This window comes from Corythoichthys intestinalis, chromosome 10, assembly GCF_030265065.1.
Source record: "Corythoichthys intestinalis isolate RoL2023-P3 chromosome 10, ASM3026506v1, whole genome shotgun sequence".
Lineage (NCBI taxonomy): Eukaryota > Metazoa > Chordata > Actinopteri > Syngnathiformes > Syngnathidae > Corythoichthys > Corythoichthys intestinalis.
Window position 1 is genome coordinate 58,164,807 of NC_080404.1, and position 22,725 is coordinate 58,187,531.

General features: G+C 40.5%; 2 protein-coding genes across 6 annotated transcripts in view; one reads left to right on the forward strand and one right to left on the reverse strand.

Annotated features, from left to right (window-relative positions):
- Positions 1-4,443, forward strand: part of lrrfip2 (leucine rich repeat (in FLII) interacting protein 2) — a 50,403-nt gene extending 45,960 nt beyond the window's left edge. Inside the window, exon 26 of the mRNA XM_057847599.1 lies at positions 561-4,443. Coding sequence (XP_057703582.1) covers positions 561-668 — 108 coding nt within the window. The 3' untranslated portion in view covers positions 669-4,443. The remainder of the gene's footprint in view (positions 1-560) is intronic.
- mlh1 (mutL homolog 1, colon cancer, nonpolyposis type 2 (E. coli)) lies at positions 4,110-22,109 on the reverse strand. 5 transcript variants are annotated; one of them, XM_057848011.1, is made up of 20 exons: positions 21,790-21,841; positions 20,939-21,047; positions 20,776-20,866; positions 20,422-20,520; positions 20,280-20,353; positions 20,138-20,210; positions 19,954-20,045; positions 14,616-14,658; positions 14,457-14,545; positions 14,287-14,399; positions 14,126-14,219; positions 13,896-14,049; positions 9,224-9,540; positions 8,359-8,525; positions 5,481-5,589; positions 5,345-5,408; positions 5,114-5,278; positions 4,961-5,053; positions 4,780-4,895; positions 4,110-4,714 (listed from the first exon to the last, which is right to left on the reverse strand). In XM_057848011.1, exons 1-20 carry the CDS (start codon positions 21,824-21,826, stop codon positions 4,516-4,518), a joined length of 2,298 nt encoding a protein of 765 aa, XP_057703994.1. In that variant the 5' UTR covers positions 21,827-21,841; the 3' UTR covers positions 4,110-4,515. The 5 variants fall into 5 exon arrangements, with proteins under 5 accessions (XP_057703994.1, XP_057703996.1, XP_057703995.1 ...); XM_057848013.1 differs by lacking the exon at positions 21,790-21,841 and adding an exon at positions 21,996-22,109 and having other exon boundaries at positions 4,111-4,714; XM_057848012.1 differs by having other exon boundaries at positions 4,112-4,714; positions 20,939-21,084; positions 21,755-21,843.
- Positions 22,110-22,725: the final 616 nt, after the last annotated feature.

A 22,725-nucleotide genomic window follows, 5' to 3' on the forward strand; every position in this document is an offset into this window, starting at 1 on the left:
GCTAACATTCGTCTTTGTAAGTTTTTAGTTAATTTGTATTTTGAATTTGAAAGGAAAATTTGTGTTTTGTTTTTGGCGAACTTTTTCATGGATGACTTCCTGACATTGTTGTGTTTGTGCTAATTAAGCTACTCACACATGTAAAATACTATTGTACAACGTTTTAAAACTGTATATTTCAATTACCATGATTTGAGACCTCCATAAATTCAAGAAAAGTACGCCTTTTGTTTGGAGTGTTCCTTTTTTGGTGTTTAGCAGAATAGCGTCACTGACACACACATATCAACAACCGGAGAGGGAGGGGTGAGTGCTGCCGCTCCAAGATACTTCTGGCTGCATTTTTGAGACTTGTAAAATAGCGAATACCGTTCTACGGTATGACGGAAAATTTTAGTGGTTTTGAAACCGTGACGTTTTCATACCACGGTAAACCTTGAAACCAGTAACCGGCACATGCCTAGTGCCAATACTTTTGGCCAGCAGTGTAGGTTTCAGTTTTCATGCAACTGTATGCAGGTAAATACAAGTGTGCCGAATCCTCTGTTGTTTCCCGACAGTTGCGCACAGCTCTGGACAAGATCGAAGAGATGGAGATGACCAACAACCACCTCGTAAAGCGGCTGGAAAAGATGAAGGCCAACAGGAACGCTCTCCTCTCCCAGTAGTGAGGTGAAGGCAGTCGGGATTACCACAAAAGCCCTTAAAGTCGTACCGCCGACAGCCACGTAGCGCCTGGAGCACACTTAACCCTCAAATTCCATTGTATCTGTGTCCGCTCAACGTTGCTCCCATCCGACCGACGTGTAACCCATTGCCATTTGAATTCATTAATATGAGGTGGTCCACATCCTCCAGTCCAGGTCTATTTTCTGCTCCGGCAAACTTGGCCAGATCACGTCCAGCAGTTTAAACTGTACCAAACTGGAAATAGAACAGCAGCAATATACAGTTCGGGTTCAGCCTAATATCCGAGAATGATTTCCTGACCCATGTATCTGAGCGAATACGGACTATATGGAATTTGGGGGTAAAACGTCTATCTCCTACAAAAACTGAGCAAACCAAAAGTTTGGTTTGGTTGGTCCCAGCCGGCAGTCGCCACGACTCAAACGTAATCAAATATAACATCTATGGGAGAGTTATGTGAGGATTTTCTGTCCTGCAATCTTTTATCCACATGATTTGAGCTCATTCTGGCTGTTTGTTTTTGTTGCATGAATGAGTATCATGATGCTTTTATAGGACTGTCACAGCTGCTCTGGCCCTGCACCTTCCCTCACACAAGTCAAGTGCCTTCTCCATCAAACAATAATGATTTTAACTGGTGGTACAATATGTATTTAAACAGGTGCAGATGGAAAATATAGCCAGCCAACTGCTGCAGTTTCCTTCACTTTTTTTGTCAAATATTTAAGAATTCTTGAAAATAAATGTGTAATTTACAGAATTGTGCATAATATGCATCTGCTTTCTTGGGTTTATTCCCGTTGGGTAGGTCTTTTTCTTAAGTGTTGTAGTAAATCTATCCAGGTTTTTTTCCCCCCTCCTCTTCGATGGAAAGAATGACCGCATTTTTGGCATGACAACCCAGGACTGAATGCGCAAGTTCTATCTGCTCTGCTTGCAAGGTGGGGAATGTGGTAAAAAGTGACGTGATGTATTTTTAGTAGGGCTGTCAAACTATTACAATTTTTAATCGAGTTAATTAATCGCAATTCAAACCATCTCTAAAATATGCCATATTTTTCTGTCAATTATTGTTGGAATGGAAAGATTGGACACAAGACGGATATATACATTCAACATACGGTACATAAGTACTGTATTTATTTATTGTGACAATAAATCAACAAGACGGCATTAACATTATTAACATTCTATTAAAGCCATCCATGGGTAGAAAGACTTGTAGCCCTTAAAAGATAAATGTTAGTACAAGTTATAGAAATTTTATATTAAAACTAGGGCTGTCAAACGATTACAATTTTTAATTGAGTTAATTACAGCTTAAAAATTAATCGCAATTCAAACCATCTGTAAAATATGCCATATTTTTCCGTCAATTATTGTTGAAATGGAAAGATAAGACACAAGATGGATATATACATTCAACATGCGGTACATAAGGACTATTTGTTTATTATAACAATAAATCAACAAGATGGCATTAACATTATTAACATTCTGTTAAAGCGATCCATTGATAGACTTGTTCTTAAAAAATAAATGTTAGTACAAGTTATAGAAATTTTATATTAAAACCCCTCTTAATGTTTTCGTTGGAATAAAATGTGTAAAATTTTCAATCCAAAAATAAACTAGTGCCCCGCCATTGTTGATGTCAATAATTACTTACACAACGCTCATGGGTGCTGAAGCCTTTAAAATCAGTCGCACCCAAGCACCAGCAGAGGGCAGCAAAACTCCATAAAACACAACAATTAATTAATGACTGTACTCTCATTTAAATCTGTCTGAGCGGGGCGTTTGCGTTAATTGCGCCAAATATTTTAACGTGATGAATTTAAAAAATTAATTACCGCCAGTTAACGCGATCATTTTGACAGCCCTAATTAAAACCCCTGTTAATGTTAACGTTTTAGTAAAATTTTCAATCAAAAAATAAACTAGTAGCCCGCCATTGTTGATGTCAATAATCACACGATCAACGCGATCATTTTGACAGCCCTAATTTTTAGGGGTCATTGGGTTCATTGATTTAATTTACGGGTGTCACAATATGGACTAGGGCTGAACGATATTGGAAAAAACTCACATTGCCATTTTTTGTGGGTTTGCGATATTAAATGAGACAAATTTTCACCAGACTTGAATAGGTCTGTTTTGGAAGACTTTGGTTGACTCACTATGACCACATTGTATTCATTAGAGTCTCCCGATCCGAACACTTGTTCGAAAAGTCGGCCGATCGCCAATTTTCAATATTTAATGGAAAATATACTGTATATGGCGGAAAACACTCAGGTGAGTGCTCCGCTCTGAGAGCCCCAATTTGGCCAAATTTCAAAATTGTCCTATATGCATGATACATCATTGGAAAGCTTAAAATCTGTTTTCTGGGGGAAGAAAAATTGTAAACAGGTGGGCATTTTTAAAAAATGATAACATTTTAAACAGAGAAACCCGAGCTGGAGGTGAGAGCATGAGAGAGCGTGTATTTAATACACATCGCGTCCTTACCTATTTTCAATCCAAAAACTTCATGTAGTATATATAATTGATTGTCAAGACACAGCTGTGAGTGGCCACAGCCGGAATTTGGGGGGACTTTACGGGTGAAACACTGTAACATAACAAGGGTCGCAATGCAGAAATCGCAGACATTAAGGAGTGGTCGAGATTTTTTTTCATATATTTATCTTTAAAAAAAAAAAAATTCCCCAACTTTCTTTGTTTGGATCGATTATCATCTAAAATATCAGGGAAAATGCGACAGTAACAAACTACAATTAAGCAATAGTTATGAAGTTGATGCCCGTGACTTATTTACACTATTTTTTTTCATTGTGATGTAATTTGTTAGTTTTTAAAAAATTATTCATTTTTTAAAGTTATTTTAAAGTTTTTTTTGTAAACTACTAATTAGGACCTTATTTTTCAAATTTTGGGATTCTCTGATGATTGCTTCATGTTGCAGGTATTTTAGGGTTAAATCCCTGATTTTTTTTTTTTTTTTTATGTAGACAAAACAGTCTCGGTTCTTTGTTAAAAGCCCCCCCAAAATAAATGGGCAGTTAGCTTTATTTCATGTAAATATGTCAAATGTGCTGCTAGATCAGTCAATGTGGTGGCTCCCTTAGTACAACAATGAGCTTTTTGCGTTGGAAATTCTTGTGAATGCTTAAATTCTTGAAATCTTCATCGATATGGACGTAAAACAGTCTCGAATCTTGGTTAAAAGAAAAAAAAAAAAACATGCAGATAGCATTTATTTTACATAAATATTGCGAACTACGACACCAATGCCATAGCAGCTAATTTCTATTGATTTTTTTCATGTTTCAAAATGCATGCATGGTACGAAAAATAGTTACCTTGAACAAATCACTCATGGGACAATCCTTCCTGTTTGTATGTAGTACAGCTTTTGTACTTTTTCAACCAAAATCCGGCATTAGATCGCTGCATGGGACCGACTGCTAAGAAATGAAGCGGAGTGTGGGATGGCCCCCTTTGGAAAGGTGTGACGCAGTGAATGGGGAATGTGTCACGTCAATATATTATGAAGTCTAATCACTGCCAACCCTACCACATCCAATGTATTAGATATCATCTGTCACCATCAATGTAAGTACGGTATATGATTATTTCTTTCACCACGTGTTGTGCTGTCATTTATCACATCCCCGCTTTGCTGGTATAGGCACATCTGGTGGCTGTTCCGCATTATTGATTTAAGAAGCATTTACCATAGGGTTGGGTGCAGCCTATTTTTGAGACAACACAAGGAATGGAGAAAGGAGTTTAATGACAACCGACAGTTCCATGAAATTAAAAAAAAAACAGCATGTAACGTGAGTGGTTTACAGGTAACCTAACATCTCTCAAACACTTTGTAGAGATCCGGTAAGTTAGCGATCTGCAACACCGTGCCGTCCTCGCTGACGTGTTTGGGAGGACTGATGAGCGAACGGAAAGCCTTGCAGAGTACGTGCTCCACGTTCCATCGCCACGAGTTCTGCTCCGCATCCTGACGCCAAGGAAAAACGGTCATCACAAATGATGACTTTTTAGGATACTCGCGTTTTGCATCACCTGACCTGCGCCTCTCCCGTCTCCGTCCCCAGTATGTATTGCTTCCTTACAGAGTAGAAGATGCCGCACTCTTTGCTGAAGTCTCGAAAGCATTCTTTTTCGTCGTCCCAGTTCACCTGGAAGCGCGTCGTACGTGTTAAAAACGGCGGTGTTAGCCTCACGCTATCTAAACGATGATTACCTCTGTTGCCAGGCGGAGGATGAACATGGGCAGACCTTCCATAATAGGAGTGTACTTGTCAAGCAACAAGGGTAGGCCTCTTAAATTGCCTTCCTGCAATGTTACAGCTCAAGTAAATGACAAGAAAGGCGTGGCAAACGTATTCAAATCAACCTGATCGATCTCCATGGAGAAATAATCCTCCAGCATCTCGGCTTTCTTCTTCAAAAAGTCTACAATGTACTGAGCCAAGCCTTCTTTGGGTCCGTCCTCCTCGGTCCAGCCGCTCTCCTCGGAGTCCAGAGCCAACATGGCTAGGTCGTAAATAGGAGCCGGCGTCTAGAATGCGGCAAAACCCAGGCCCGTTCAAAATTGTAGTATCAATACGGTGACGTTGCGACTTACAGATAGCCTCAGCACACCGAAGTTTCCGAAGTCATAGATGAGGATTTGGTAGAAGAGCTCCTGGCTGTGGAGAGGAGGAAAAAAAAGACAATTGACGAAATAGAAGTTAAGGACTTGAGAATTTAGTGTTTGAGACCTGAGTGTCGTGATGTTGAGAAGGTAAAGTTTGGTGTGATGTTGGATCAGAGTCCACTCGGGGTTGACGCAGCCCACAAACGAGTGGTTCTGCAGCATCTCCTGAAGGCCTGTAGGGGCAAAGGAAAATGATCCAAACTCTGGCCTGCCTGCCTGCCTGCCACGAAAGCAAATCATCACCAATCTCCCTTTTGATATAAAAATGGATAGTTATTGAACGGAACATTTTGAAGCTAGGTATCTGGACAATTAAACTACAACATGGAATTTCTGGAGAAATTGCAATGGTAGCTCACTGTACACATTGGGTGGATTCTTGTTGATTTTGAGGCATTACAGGTTGGTTCACCACCTGCTTATTTCGCCGTTTTTAAAATGTACTACTCTTTACATTTTTTCTCCAGTTTGCTGATTTTTTAGTTTGGCACGAATGACCTGCTAAAGTACTGCATCAGGAATGTGTTGAAAATGAGTGGAAATGTGAATATTTACGTGCTTTTGAATCATTATTCATACTTTTGCTACATGCAAACCTAATATTTCCTTGCTCTCGGTAGAAAAATGGAGTCTTGAGTCTGTTGTGTAAATGACTACATTGCTGGCCAAAAGTATTGGCGCCCCTGCAATTCTGTCAGATAATGCTCAATTTCTCCCAGAAAATGATTGCAGTTACAAAATGCTTTGGTAGTTATATCTTCATATATTTTGCTTTCATAACATCAAAGACAATGCGGTAAAAAAAAAATGAAATCATTATCATTTGACACAATCTCCAAAAATGGGCCGGACAAAAGTATTGGCACCCTTTGAAAAATTATGTGATGATTCTCTAATTTGTGTAATGAACAGCACTTGTTCCTTACCTGTGGCAATAACTAAATCACGCTTGCAGACAGTTAAAATGGATTCAAGTTGACTCTGTCCTTGTGTGTGCCAAATTCAGCATGGAGAAAAGAAGACTAAAGAACTGTCTGAGGACTTGAGGAGAAAGGTTGTGAGGAAGCATCGGCAATCTCAAGGCTACAAGTCCATCTCCGAAGACCTAAATGCAGTGTTGTTAATAACGGCTTTACAATATATTGGTATTACTAACGGCGTTATTTTTTTCAGTAGTGAGTAATCTAATTACTTTTCTCATCTTGGCAACGCTGTTACCATTACTTAGAACGGATAGGCGTGCGTTACTATATTGGGTGAATGACGGGTGAAAGGTGTAAGGGAGACGGACTCACCGAGACGACATGCAGAGCAGGAGTGGGGAGGAGGCAAAAAAGTTGTGACGCCGAGCAAACGCGATGCTAGGTGGCTCCAATAATACCTGACTGTAGCCGATCGCCTACAAACTACGCCCACATGATATGGTAGATATGTCAGACGTCACATAGATATAGAACTAGATGTGAAATGACAGACACGGCGGCATTAACAACGTGTACAGTATAGGAACTAGATGCGTTAGTAAACAGCCGCCGTCTTAAAGCAGTAGACTTCTTAGGTTCGCTAGGAAGGTTCTCTGCAACAGAGCCTTCCTAAGTAACTTTTTAACTAAAATACTCCTAAATCGGCAAAATCTTGACTTGACTCTAACTTTAAATGATGAAACAGTTTTAAAACCTCCACATGTCAAAAGTGGACAGAAGGGAACTGATGCAATAATGGGAGCAATTTTAACAACTTTTAACGGGTGATAAAGGGTAAATTAGGGTAAAGAATTGGGCTAGGGCCAATTGTCCTAAAAACCTTTTAAACTTCACGTAGTGTGACCTATGTTTGTTTTTGTTTTTTGAGGAAAAACAAAACAAAAACATGAAAATTATCACCAGTTACTTTGCCAAGTAACTAATTACTCTTACATTCAGTTAACTGAGTTACTAACGCAATTACTTTTTGGGAGAAGTAATTTGTAACTGTAATGAATTACTTTTTTTAAAGTAGGATTAACAACACTGCCTAAATGTTCCTGTGTCTACCGTGCGCAGTGTCATCAATAAGTGTAATGCCCACGGCACTGTGGCTAACCTCCATAGATGTGGGCGGAAAAGAAAAATTGACCAAAGATTTCAATGAAAGATTGTGCAGATGGTGAATAAAGAATCTCAACAAACATCAAAACAAGTTGAAGCTGTCCCGATGGTACAACAGTGTCGACCTGTACTATCTGTCGGCGTCTGAATGAAAAGGGACTCTATTCAACATACAGTTTACAGGGGAAAAATGAGGCCTTCAAAGAAAAGAACACATTCCCCACAGTCAAACATGGCGGAGGTTCGCTGATGTTTTGGGGTTGCTTTGCTCCCTCTGGCACTGGACTACTTGACCGTGCGCATGGCATTATGAAGTCTGAATTACCAAGAAATTTTGCAGCATAATGTCGGGCCCAGTGTGAAACAGCTGGGTCTCCCTCACAGGTCATAGGTCTTCCAGCAGGACAATGACCCTAAACACACTAGAACACGGTGCGATAGAAAGTACTAGAGACTTCTAAAGTGGCCAGACCTGAATCCCATAGAACACCTGTGGAGAGATCTGAAAATGGCACCCTTCAAATCTCAGAGAGATGGAGAGCAGTTGGCCAAAGAGGAATGGTCAAACTCATTGATGGATACCGGAAGCGGTTGTTCGCAGTTATTTTGTCAAAAGGTTGTGCTACCATGTATTAGGCTCAGGGTGCCAATACTTTTGTCCGGCCCATTTTGGGAGTTTTGTGTAAAATGATACTGATTAAATGGTTTTTTTCATTGTCTTTTGTGTTTTTTCATGCAAGCAAAATAAATACAGATATTACTAACAAGGTATTTCTAATTGCAATCATTTTCTGGAAGAAATTGAGCATTATCTGACAGAATTGCAATACTTTTGGCCAGCACTGTCATTTGTACCTTTGTGCGCATTGTCCCTAATCTCGCTTCTCAGCTCTTTGACGCTGTTGAGTTTAATGATCCGTCTTTTGGGCGTGGCTGCGGCCGTCACCTCCCCCTCTGGTGCCGCTTCCGTCTCCTCCTCCTCCTCCTCTTCCACCTCGTGTTGCTCCTTCCTGGGACGTTTCCTGGAGACATGTTTCACCACTTTGGCTACGTTCATACTACAGGTCTTAATGCACGAATCCGATTTTTTCGTGTTTTTCCGACTCGAGTGAGGCATTAACTTGACGGTCTGAACGTGACAAGTCGCGTAGGACTAGACCATTTCAAATCCGATCTGGGCCACATTTTTCCAGACTGTCGCAGCGGTCTGTACTGTCCAGTCTCCAGAATCGGAATTCATGCACTAATTACGTCAGCAAACAGCAAGAGGCACGGCAGCGATGCAGGCATTAGCGCCTAGCTTGAACTCTGCTTTTAAGCACGAAGCGGGCTTGACCACAGTCATAAAAAAATAAAATGAAGAAAAGGATAACCCTGTCAATTTTCGATTTTAATTCTGTGCGCCGAATGAGAACACATGGCCGAGTCGGGGCAAAGTGACGCACTCACGTCATTGCGTAATACTTGAATGGTCTCAATGGACAAAGGCAGTCTGAACGGGCATGCCAAAAAAACAGATAAGACAAAAAATCGGATTTGTGGATTAAGACCTCTAGTATGAAAGTAGCCTTTGTTTAGGCTCATGCAGAATTGTTTTAAGCCACTTGGGGGCAGTAGAAACTACAGCTATATTGAAAGGTTGATATATCGCATTACTTTGAATAGTGTCTATCATCGATCCAATTTCAAGTTATCCTCATTCACAGGAAGAGGAAGTCACCTTTGGACATCTTGCTCTTGGACGCTTTCCTCCTTCTCCTCAATTTTGGGGAGCTCTGCCTCCATCAGGTCTAATGCCTCCAGCATGTCCGCGTCGTCCGACTCGACGGTTTTGGTCCGGGAATCTGCGCCGCTAGGCCCGGCGAGTTCGGGCTCGGGAAGCGACTTCTCCTTGGGCTGGAGGAAGGCGTCCAGCTTCTGAGCGCGACAGTCAGTTCTCACCATCTGATGCGCGTAGACCCGCTCGGTCGACTCGGACGTGCCGCCGAACGACTTGACGTCAACGGCGCCGCACGCCGATAGCCCGGGAAGCAATGTCTGCACAAAACGGAAGGCAGGAAAGGAAAGTTTATTGCAATGTATTACAGAGGAGTGTGACAATATATCCAAATGGTGCTATATCACGATAAAGGTTATCGGTATGCTAACGACAAGAATCAATATCATTTTAAAAAGGTGTCACTATTTTTAAAAAGGAACCAAAGATTTCCTAGCCACATTTTCCACTACAATAGTGTATCTATGCCAACTCATTGGCTGCCACAGATGGCGCTGGACATCAGTCATTCATTTGCCCGTCCCACTCAAAATTAATTTGACATCTAGCGCTGTCAATGACACTGAAATAAGAGCATTCACAGCCAGGTATGATGGTATTTACAAGCAATTTCCTGTACATTTTAAGGCATTTACAGGTCCCTACCAATTCATCACTTCCTGTTCAGTAACCCCAAATCAACAGGAAGTGACCTACAAGAGCATTTACGGCCAGGTTTGAGGGCATTTACAGGTACAGTAGTATGAAAACGTATCAACCTTTTGGAATTTCTCACATTTCTGCATAAAATAAATCATAAAATCTAATCTTTGTCAAAATCACACAGATGAAAAAAACTGTGCTTTAACTAAAACCACCCAAATATTTATAGGTTTTCATATTTTAATGAGGATGGTATGCAAACAATAACAGAAGGGGGAAAAAATAAGTAAGTGAACATTTAATATTTTATGCCCTCCCCCCCTTTGGCAGCAATAACTTCAACCAGATATTTCCTGTAGCTGCTGATCAGTCTGGCACATCGATCAGGACTAATCTGTTCTCTACTAAACCGCTGTAGTGAAGTCAGATTCCTGGGATGTCTGGCATGAATCGCTGTCTTGAGGTAATGCCACAGCATCTCAATGGTGTTCCAAGTCTGGACTTTGACTTGACCTCTCCAGAATGTGTATTTTGTTCTTCTGAAACCATTCTGAAGTTGATTTACTTTGTTTTTTGTATCATTGTGTTGTTGCAGCATCCAGCTTCAACTGTCTGACAAACGCCCTCAGGTTTTCCTGCAAAACATCCTGAAAAACTTTTGAATTCATTGTCCCATTAATGATTGCAAGTTGTCCAGGCCCTGCAGCAGCAAAACAGCCCCAAATCATGATGCTCCCTCCACCATGCTTCACGGTGGGGATGAGGTGTTGATGTTGGTGAGCTGTTCCATTTTTCCTCCACACATGACGTTGTGTGTTACTCCCAAACAATTCAACTTTGATTTCATCACTCCACAAAATATTTTGCCAAATCTTCCGTGGAGTGTCCGAGAGCCTTTTTGCGAACATTTAACGAGCAACAATGTTTTTTCAGACAACAGTGGCTTCCTCGGCGGAGCCCTCCCATGAACACCATTCTTGGCCATATAGTTGATGAGTGCACAGAGATATTGGACTGTGCCAGTGATTTCTGTAAGTCTTTAGCAGACACTCTTGGGTTCTTTTTTACCTCTCTGACTATTCCGCGCTGAACTCTTGGCGTCATCTTTGGTGGACAGCCATTCCTTGGGAGAGAAGCAACAGTGCCAAACGCTCTCCATTTGTAGACAACTTCTCTGACTGCCGATTGATGAACATATCCTTTCCCAGCTTTATACAAATCAACAATCCTTGATCACAGGTCTTCAGAAAGCTCTTTTGACCGATCCGACAGTCCTTCTCCTCAAGACATTTGTTACCAGGTGTGTGTTTTGTAGTGGGACAGGGCAGCCTTAAACCAATCATAATTGGGCACACGCATGACTTAACTTGTCTGGTAAAAATTGGTTTCAATCTCTAAGTCTCCTAAGGCAGAGGGCCCACTAATATTTTCCCCTCATTGTTTGCAGACTATCCTCATTAAAATATGAAAACCAATTATTGTTTGGGTGATTTTAGTTGAAGCAGACACTGTTTTTTCAACTGTCGGATTTTGAGAAAGATCAGATCACATTTGATGGTGATTTTATGCAGAAATGTGAGAAATTCCAAAAGGTTCAGATACTTTTTCATACCACTGTAGGTTCTTGGTCATTTGAGGGAAATTACAGGTCCCCTCCTGTTGATTTTTGGTCACTGCCTATTTATTTGGTGACATTCCTGTGCCACTTCCAGTTCAGTAACTGAAGATTAACTGGAAAGGACCTGAAATGACCCATTGACGGTCATAGACGTCAGATCCGTAAGAAGTGGAAGGGTGGGAGCAAATGAACATTCAGACGTCTACTAGTGATAAACTTATTACAAGTCACAGCTAGAGGCGTGCAAAATTTTCGATTCTTAGATTATTCGCGATTCGGCCGTGGAAGATTCGAGAACGATTCACAAACTTTATTCAATTATACCAGGTAAAGCGGAAGTCAAACACAGTCAGCACGGTCTTTGGGACGCAATGAGGAACGGACCGAGAGTAAATATCATGTTCAACTCATGCCGCTAGATAAAAAAAAAAAAAAAAAATCATACCTGACTGCGGCCGACAGCCGCTACAAACAATGCCCGGTTGCTAGTTGCTACAAACAAACGGCTACAGTAGATATCATACATATGTAGAACTAGATGCAAAATGACAGACGACGGCGGTGTTAGAACATGTATTATTGAACAGAGATGCGAAATGACGGACTTGCCGGCGTTCGTAAACAGCTGCCATCTTAAAGCAGTAGACTTCTCGAGAAGCATCTGTTGTAGTGAATCTAACTTTTTATCTAAAATACTCCTAAATCGGCAAAATCTTGTCTTGAATTTATCTTTCAAGGATGAAATAGTGTTAAAACTTTGACAAAAGTAGACAGAAGGGAAATTATGGAATAACGGGAGCAATTTTAACAACTGTAACAGTTGATTCATAACAATAAATGAATTGAATGTAGTTTAAAGCTGCTGATACAGAATGGGGACTGGAGTGCTTTCTTTACTGTAATTTTTGTATATTTGTTTACTGCTATATGTTAACTTGATACTGAAATAGTCATTTGGTTTAGCCTGAGAGGATTTTTGAACAATTTTGGAACTAATGTAAGAAACATTAAATTTTTTTTTTTTTTTTAAAGGAGGAGGGGGGTGCATCAATAATCGTTTTATAATCAAATCGGAGCCTCTGAATCATAATAGTAATCGAATCGTTAGGTGCCCAAAGATTCCCAGCTCTAGTCACAGCAGAAGGTTAAAAACAGCTTGTTTTTCCTGGTTTTTAGTTGCATCGTAGAATGATTTCCCAACCTCGATATTCAACATATGGTGAGGTCATCCCTATCGTGAGCCGTATATTTCGAATCTTATAATATCGTGAGGTTCCCCGCTCCTATGCGGCAGTGCTCATTCATTCAATGTGTCCATCCTCTGCTGTATGATTGCTGTCGACTCAGAATAAATTGTCAACTTGTGCTTCGAAGCCTTTTTCCAGCTTTCAAAATGGAGTAGTACGAGGGGTTAAGACTAAGGTGAACGCGCAGAGTTTGGCCTTTTGGCCGGGTTGTCGGTGTCTCGCCCGCCCCGAATTATTGGAGATGCACCAGCGCGGGTTCGGCGGTTCGGCTGGCGTGATTACGGCAATCTGGCTAAAAGGTCAGATTCGTTTCTCGTATTTTTTGTTTGACTGTTTATATTACTCATAAAAAACACACCTAATATACAATAAATAGCAGTTATACCATAGTTGAGGGAACACAAGCAGAATATACGGCATAAGAGATACATGACGCCTTATCACAGAAGCCCAACGTGTGCGTCATGCAACTGACTGCGCAAGATTGACGCTGACAAGCCCACGTCTGCACCGCCAACTCTCACAATCAGTTCTCCCGGACAGTCCAGAACAAATGGCGGGACACCTTGTCCAAACCCAAGGAGAGCACCGGAGAGCGCCCGATATCCAACTGATAACATGACTCCAAGAGCCCCTTTGACACTGAGGTGGCAAAATCCACAAACCTGATTGCCCTGACAACTGTAGCTCCCGAATCCTCCTGTTCAATCCACAAACAGACAATAATCTTAAACAACACCCTTCTTCCTGCACACGGCCCGCCTAGCGAGAACCTTCAAAAAAGACAATGTGTAACTAAGCATTGTCATTTTTTCTCAGGAACCTTTTCGTTGACATGTGATATGGTGGCCTTGGATCCTCGGCTGGCTCCCTCTGTGCTGTATGATCGCTGTCGACCTGAATAAATTGTCAACTTGTGTTTCGAAGCCTTTTTCCAGCATTCAAAATGGAGTAGTACAAGGGGTTAATAAGACTAAGGTGAACGCGCAGAGTTTGGCCTTTTGGCCGGGCTGTCGGGGTCTCGCCCGCCCGCCCCGAATTATTGGAGATGCACCAGCGCGGGTTCGGCGGTTCGGCAATCTGGCTAATAGGTCAGATTCCTTCATACCTGAGTGAAGTATGTGCGTGAAGAGTTGGAGCCCAACAGTTTGCCCTCAATGTGCTTCTGAACACTCTCAACGATGCTGTCCTCGTGCAGGAAATGCACCTCGTGCTTGGTGGGGTGCACGTTGACGTCTACGTTTTGAGGAGCGATCTCTAAACTGCAGAGATCGGGAAAAGTTTTGAAGACATTCATTGTAAAAAGAGAAACCAGTTTAGATTTTAGTATAATGTTACCTGAGATAAAGAAAAGGATGCATGTTCTTAGGCAAGTATGCGGCGTAAACGGTCTCCGCCGCTTTCTTTAGAGCGCTAGACTCCACCAGCCGGTCTAAAAGATCACGCCGTTCAATCCCAAACCTGCCACGAGCGAGCCACGCTTCCCGTACTGTACGTACGGTTGATGAAGAGGACCATGATGCATTTCTTGACGGAGTAGTTGGCATTGGAGATGTAGCCTTTGATCTTGAAGGCCAGCTTCTGGTCCTCGCAACCGACCTCGATCAACTCCCTGAAAACATCGCAGAAAGTCAGCGGCGGTCGAGAAAAAGCGCCACCGTTTTCGTACCTGCTGACCGCCGTGCCGAACACCCCTCGGATATTGTCCACTACCGACGCGTTGGGTAGAGTCCTCACATCTGCTACCGTCTCTCCTTGCTGGAAGAGGAGAGCCAGATGGATGAGGAGGAGAAGAAGTAAACTTGTTTGCATTGAGCGGTTCTCTAACCTTTTTGACGGAGAAGCTTTTTCCTGAATTGTGTATGGCATACCTACAAAACAAAGCACACTTTCAAATCCCATAAAGGAGACGACAATATGGCTATACGACGATTAACAGAAAATCATGATAGGATATTCAACAAAACAACTAATAAAAAGAGAAACAAGCGCTTTTCATTCTTCTGCTGTCCGTGAGTTTATCATTAGTAGACGTCTAATCCATTTGAACTTGGATGGTGGCAGCCAACCATTTGAAACTCATTGGACATCTATGCCTGCCAGTCAGTGCCAGCCAATGAGGTCATTGTAAGGCATTTCACATCATTTGCTGTTGATTTTCGGGGTATCCGTGGGTCATTTACTGCTGATTTTTTGTGGGCATTCTTGGGTGACTTCCTGTTCATTTTTGGGGCATGCCATTCAGACAGGGGCGCTGGAAGTTACTCACAGCAGGGGGTACTGAGGATCTTTTTAAAGTTTTTTTTAGGGCTGTCAAAATGATCGCGTTAACGGGTGGTAATTAATATTTTAAATAAAATATACGTTAAAATATTTGACGCAATTAACGCACATGCCCCGCTCAAACAGATTCAAATGACAGTATAGTGTAATGTCCGCTTGTTACTTGTTTTTTGGTGTTTGGCACCCTCTGCTGGCGCTTGGGTCCAATTGATTTTATGGGTTAGTACCACGAGTGGGCATGGTGTAATTATTGACATCAACAATGGCGAGCTCCTAGTTTATTTTTTGATTGAAAATTTTACAAATTTTAATAAAACGAAAACATTAAGAGGGGTTTTATTTCTATAACTTGTACTAACACGTATCTTTTAAGAACTACTTAAGCGCCCATGAGCATTGTGTAATTATTGACATCAACAATGGCGGGCTACTAGTTTATTTTGTGATTGAAAATTTTACAAATTTTATTCAAACGAAAACATTAAGAGGGGTTTTAATATAAAATTTCTATAACTTGTACTAACATTTATCTTTTAAGAACTACAAGTCTTTCTATTCATGGATCGCTTTAAGAGAATGTTAATAATGTTAATGCTATCTTGTTGATTTATTGATATAATAAACAAATACAGTACTTATGTACCGTATGTTGAATCTATATATCCGTCTTGTGTCTTATCTTTCCATTTCAACAATAATTTACAGAAAAATATGGCATATTTTATTGATGGTTTGAATTGCGATTAATTCCGATTAAATAATTTTTAAGCTGTAATTAACTCGATTCAAAATTTGAACCGTTTGACAGCCCTATTTTTTTTTCCATCCAAAAACGGCCATTTCAGTACTGGGCTACTACAACGATAGGGTACTGTTTCACCTACAATGTGTGTTGGAATTTTTGTATAGGAAATACAGTGCATTATAATGCAAATCCCCACAGCAAGACGGCGCAATGACACGTGACCACTAGCAAGCCTGTCGACGGGGGGGGGGGCAACCAGGTATGTTGTCCTGGGCCTCGGTCATTCAGGACCATAGGGGCCCCTGAATGACCCTTAATTAAATTATTTTACTTTACATACACAAATTTCTTTATTTAAATTATTGTCTGATTAAGTATTATGTGCTACTGGATATATACTTAAAAACTTTAACATATTAAATATTTCAAATAGGGCTGTCAAACAATTAAAATTTTTAATCGAGTTAATTACAGCTTAAAAATTAATTAATCGTAATAAATCGCAATTCAAACCATTTATAAAATAGGCCATATTTTTCTGTAAATTATATATATATTCTGTGAAATAAATTGTTGGAAAGGAAAGATAAGACACAAGATGGATATGTACATTCAATATACGGTACAAGGACTGTAGTGGGCATTTCACTCTACTGTCATTTAAATCGGTCTATGCTGTCCTCACTCCGAAGCGTCTACTTTTTCCAAAGCTAGACAGCTAGTGAACGACGCCATAATAATCAGACTTCTTTCTTTTTCATCTGATTTATTAATAAAATGGCCTCAAACCATTGTCCTCTTTAGACCGTCGTAAAACTACAAAAAAAAGTACACAAGCATTGCATTAGCAACAACGTTAGCTTAGCACGCTATACAGGTTCACAAAACATAAACAAAAAGCGTCTCATACAAAAAATATAACATTTCGCTTACTAACATAATATGTGCATTATTTACAACAACCATACTTACGGACAAATCTTGTCCAAGGATCATATAAGCACAACATTACAACGTAGGCGTCAGCCCGAGACGTCAGGCAGCCATATTGAACTGGCAAGAAAACCATGTCGCAAAGCGACCACAAGAGTTCGCTGTTAGACAGCACAAAAAGCCTTCCTGTAAAACTTACCAAAAGGCAGAATACTGTCTGAGCGGGACATGTGCGTTAATTGCGTCAAATATTTTAACGTGATTAATTTAAAAAAGTAATTACCGCGCGTTCACGCGATAATTTTGACAGCCCTAATTTCAAATATATATTTTTTCGTTTTTTTTTTTTTTTTTTTTTTTGCACAACGCCCCCCACACCCTCTCTATCTTAGCAGAGAAGGGTTTGACCCCCGCTCTGGCGCACTCAAGGCTACACTACATACGTGCCCTGAGGCGGGAAATTAAAATCTGTCATTGTTATAAACTCTAAAGATGGCGAGTCGTCATAAATCAGGTGCCCAGAAAGAGATGAATATCATAGAGGAGAACGAGAATAAATGATTACGTTTTTAAAAGGGGAGCAAGAAGCCAGAGAATTAGGGCTAGAGTAGGCTGTGGACGGTAAGTGAACAACAGCCGCTAACACTGAACTTTTATATTCACCATCACCGTGACCAAAGCCCGATTCAAGTCTGTCAACGGCCACTTGTAGCCTATTGAGCTGCGGTATGACAAGACACGCTGCTCACGTTGAGCCAAGGAGAGAGAAGGTGACGGGAGATATGGGATATATGTTAGTCCGTGGGGAGCAGGTGCGCGAGGCTGAACAGACTCTGGTCCAGTGGCTGGATTTATCTTGGATTTACAACCCACTGTGTATTATAGCAAACACTAATACGAATCCATGTCCGTCTACGTTGTTGTGACAAGCCGGTGGCAAGGGTGTAACGGGAAGGCCCTATAATGGTCTCTTGTTCGTGGGCCCCTGCAAGTCTGACACTAGAGTTGGGAATATTTAGGCACCTAACGATTCAAATATGTTTACGATTTAGAGGCTACGATTCGATTAAAGATCGAGTATTGATGCACCCCCCCCAGCTATTAGCTGTTTTTGAGGTTTCATACATTAGTTACAAAAAAATTGTACAAAAATCCTCTCAGGTTATATAAATGACTACCGGTATTTCAGTATCAAGTTGACACTTCAAAGCAGTAAATAAAATACCGTATTGGCCCGAATATAAGACTGTGTTTTTTGCATTGAAATAAAATTGAAAAAGTGGGGGTCGTCTTATATTTGCGGTTTAGACATTATACCCATCCACGACGCTAGATGGCGCCAGATATCATTGAAGCGATGTTCTGTCATGACAGATCTCAGCTACTCTCAAGTTTAACCAGTTTGAATTATTTTATTGCAATGTTTTTCCTTATTCAGATTTGTTTCAAGCCTACAGTTACAGTTAGACTTCACTTTGATGGTTAATACAGTTATTGCCATTTTGTTGTTTTATCACAATAGACTGGTGTATTTACATTTCAAAAACCAGAAGCCATTCATTTACGAATGTGAGTGGACTTTAGTTTACATATTTAAATGTTCAGATATTAAGATTTGAATGAGGCAAAATAACATGCTTTTCCTCTCAGATATATTGTTAGAATCATTTGTTTCGGATGTACTGTAATTATTTTCTGTATAAAAATTAGGTCTGTCAAACAATTACAATTTTTAATCGAGTTAATCACAGCTTAAAAATGATTAAATCATAATTAATCTAAAAATCTCTAAAATATGCCATATTTTTTCTGTAAATTATTGTTGGAATGGAAAGATAAGACACAAGATGGATATATACATTCAACATACGGTACATAAGTACTGTATTTGTTTATTATAACAATAAATCAACAAGATGGCATTAACATTATTAACATTCTGTTAAAGCGATTCATGGATAGAAAGACTTGTAGTTCTTAAAAGATAAATGTTAGGATAACTTGTAGAAATTTTATATAAAAACCCGTCTTAATGTTTTTGTTTTAATAAAATTTGTAAAATTTTCAATCAAAAAATAAACTAGTAGCCCGTCATTGTTGATGTCAATAATTACACAATGCTCATGGGTGCTTAAGCCCATAAAATTAGTCTCACCCAAGCACCAGCAGAGGGCAACAAAACTCCAAAAAACATAAGTAACAAAGCTGGCATTGCACTGTGCTGTCATTTTAATCTGATTGAGCAGGGCATGTGCATTAATTTCGTCAAATATTTTAACGTGATTAATTTTAAAAATTAATTACCGCCCGTTAACGCGATCATTTTGACAGCCCTAATAAAAATTAATTTGGTGTTCAAAAAGTCTTTTTTTCAAACTTGAGTCTTGAAAAAGAGGGGGTCTTCTTATAATCAGGGCCGTCTTTTATTCGGGCCAATACGGTACTCAAGTCCCCATTCTGTATCAGCAGCTTTAAACTACATTCAATTAATTTAATGTTGTGACTCAACCGTTAAAGTTGTTCAAATTGTTCCCGGTATTCCATAATTTCCCTTCTGTCTACTTTCGAGATGTGAAAGTTTGAAACGGTTTCATCATTTAAAGATAGATTCAAGTCAAGATTTTGCCGATTCAGGAGTATTTTAGATAAAAAGTTAATCACGTTCGCTACAACAGCCTTCCAGGAAAGTCTACTGCTTTAAGATGGCAGCTGCTTCAAGTTCTATATACTGTACATTTGATATCTACCATTGCATTATGTGGACGTTGTTTGTAGCAACGCGGGCGTTGTTTGAAGCGGCCGTCAGGTTTTTTTGTTGTTTTTTTTTTTAATCTTGCGGCTTAAGTTGTCGGTCCGTTCCTCATTGCGTCCCAAAGACTGCGCTGACTGTGTTTTAGTTCCACTTCATTTGGCATATTTCAATAATCAGAATTTGGATGTTTGTGAATTGTAATCGAATCTTCCACAACCTAATCGCAAATAATCTAAGAATCGGAGATTTCGCACGTCTTTAATTCCAATAGAAGATTATGGTAGCAACCTGTTGGTACTTGTTGGTTTTTTGTTTTGTTTTTTAAACAACAACACCTTTTTAAAACGATATATCAATTCTTGGTGGGAGCATATCAATAACCTTTTGGGCTACAAAGTATCACGACGTATAACCTTTCTCGATATATTTTCACACCTCCAGTGATGACACTACCTGCTCACCACCTCCACAATCCTGGAGTACTCATCACTGGGGCTTTTTAAAGCTTTCCTCCTGGTGGACACATTGTAGAAGAGGTCCTCTACCTGTGCACAGAAAAGTGACCCGGTTAAACGGTTATTGGTTCAACCATTTTGCTCAACATCGAAATGGATAGATATCGTCGAGCACAACACACCTGTATCTGTGTTCCCTGGTTACCGGCGCAGGGTTTGAGCGGGCCTTTGAGCTTCCCATCACTGTAATTGCCTCTGCAAGACAAGAATTACAAATGTCATTCATCTCCATTTTTGTGGTACTTATTCCACATATGAACGTACCTGTAGGCACATTTGGCATCAGCAGTCTTTGTGGTTATAGTTACATGGGCGACGTGACTTATACTGGCCAGGGCCTGCAAAAACAGACCCAGGAAGATGTGTGTGTATACTTTACATTTTTCATTTCGTAACAGGTACTTACCTCTCCTCTGAAGCCGTACGTCGCAATGGCGGAAAGGTCCTCAAATGTCTGCAGCTTGCTTGTGGTAAAACGCTCACAAACGATTTCCATATCTTCTCTCTACATCACGATGAAAAAAAGAATAATTGGTCATTCAATAACTTTTGTCCATTGAAAAAGTTTCCTTAGTTCTTCAGCACTGTACTGGCAACAAGACATATATTTACAGTCATTTATATCATTTTTGTCTTTCACGAGTGGTGTTAAAAACAGTTCAATGAGGGAAATTTTGTCGTAAAATGAAAAATGTACGGGTGAAGTGGAAACGTGGGAAAATGTGTATTCATAGCAGCGGCGGGCCACCAGGTGTCCTACCCGAATACCGGTGCCGTTATCCTGGATTTGGAGCAGCTTCAGTCCGCCGTCTTTCACGGTTACCTGAATGTTGGTGGACTTTGCATCCAGACTGCAACAATTAAACACACAATTGAAACGCACTTATTTAGCAGGATGCATTTTTTTGTTGGTTTTGAGTTACCAGTTTTCAATTAATTCTTTGACAGCGTTAGCGGGGCGCTGGATAACTTCTCCCGCGGCGATACGGTTGACAACCGCCTCGTCCAGCCTCCGAATGATTCCTGCCATATCTGACAGTACACTTGAGCTTCAACAATTAGCTAGTTCTTGCGACTAGTGTTGTATCGGTCGCGAACGATTCGTTCTTTTTGAACGAATTGTTTGGGTGAACGAGACCGAACTAATCACCATCTGCACTGATTCGTTCTATGAAGTTGGTGGCGCTTGTTCGCTGCGTGGGAGGGCGTTGAGCAAGCGGCAGCGTCTTCTGACATCGCACACGACCAATCAGACGCCAGCCTCATCGCGGGCAGGGGAGGGAGCGGAAACAGAATCATGGCGTATGTCACTCATTTCCACGTGTGGCCAATAAGCAGCCAGCGTGCAGGCAGGGGGGAAAGACTGAGTTTTGTCACTTCCCGTTCAGTGATTCGGTCCTCCGGTTCCTGACCTAGCTTGCTGCTAACTTGACTTTCCAGTAATGACTATGCGGTGAACGAGTCATAAAATGAAAGGAAACGACTTTGTCACATATTTGTTAACGTGGAGCCTATCAAATGCTGCTCAAAAAGACAAAAACACCACACAAATCTAGCGAGCATGGTTTAGTGTTCTACTTTTCTCAACAGACTCGGGACTGTGCCTATGACGATATACTATCAAATTTACAGTAATTTAAAACACGCGTAGCTACGAGGCAAGCAAAACCTGAGCTGCGGTCGCGTGACGGCAGTGAAGCGGGCAGAGAACTGTCACTATATGGAGGCTTCATGGCAAGTTGCGACCATGCTGTTTGTGTGTTGACAAGTTTACGTTTTTTAAGAAGGAAAGCGGAACTTGCGTAGTACATGAGAAGAGGAATATAAAAGAAGATGTCTCACTCTAGCATATTTTCCCCAATAATGGCTAAAAGGAGGGGGGAAATCCAGCTTTTTTATTTTGTTCACATACTGCATGCTATTAATATTCTCGTGGTAAAATAATTTACATGGCGAAAACCTAATTTGGAAAACGGGTACCTTGGCCAGTTGTTGGTGGACGTCTTTTAGGCCGGGTATCTGTTGTTCAACAAACGAAACGATCTTTGAAGACACAGCGCGGGCATAAAATGGGGCGGGTTTGTTTGGGACTCGCTATCATAGGTAATACATTATAACTAGAATCCGCATGAATGTTGTGAGTCAACGAGTACGAGCGGGAACAACGCTGCCTTCAAGTGATGTCTCAAATATGGTAAATATCAATTATCGAGGCGAAAATTGCATGTGAACAACAGTATTTCCTACTGGAAAACTGGAATTTTATTTTATTTTTTTAAAAATAAGGTTAATCGTCAATTTGCACGTTTTTTTTAATCCAGCATCAAAATGTAGTGTACATATTTATCAAACTTTTTTTTTTTTTTAACCATCCTTCTATTACAAAGAAAAAAAGTTTGCATTTTTAAGCAATCTCTTCCTATTGTTGTTGGTGAATCTAAAACCGGTTTGCCTAAGCAACAAACCAAAATGAAGTTCGTGTTTATCTGTTTGTTTGTTTGTTTGTTTTTTCCCCAACAAACGCACATGAACAGGACGTCCTCGTAACTCCAATTAGCAAGTGGCAATGCTCAGGTAGCCCAAATTCAAGGTTCTTCTCAAGGTATCCTCAAATACCTGAAATATTTTACGATATAAGACAATAAAATGTTCTAACGATATTGTACAGCACCGTGCTGCATGCTACAAAACTTGCAAGGGAGACAGATTT

Bases quoted from the DNA above. Each gene is read 5' to 3' on its own strand.
- mlh1 (XM_057848011.1), bottom strand. From the start codon at position 21,826: ATGTACTACGCAAGTTCCGCTTTCCTTCTTAAAAAAC. The intron at 14,659-19,953 runs GTAGTGTCATCA...TTTGTTTTGTAG, and splicing joins ATTGTGGAGGTGGTGAGCAG to GTATGCCATACACAATTCAG. The intron at 8,526-9,223 runs GTGACTTCCTCT...ACATGTCTCCAG, and splicing joins CAAGAGCAAGATGTCCAAAG to GAAACGTCCCAGGAAGGAGC.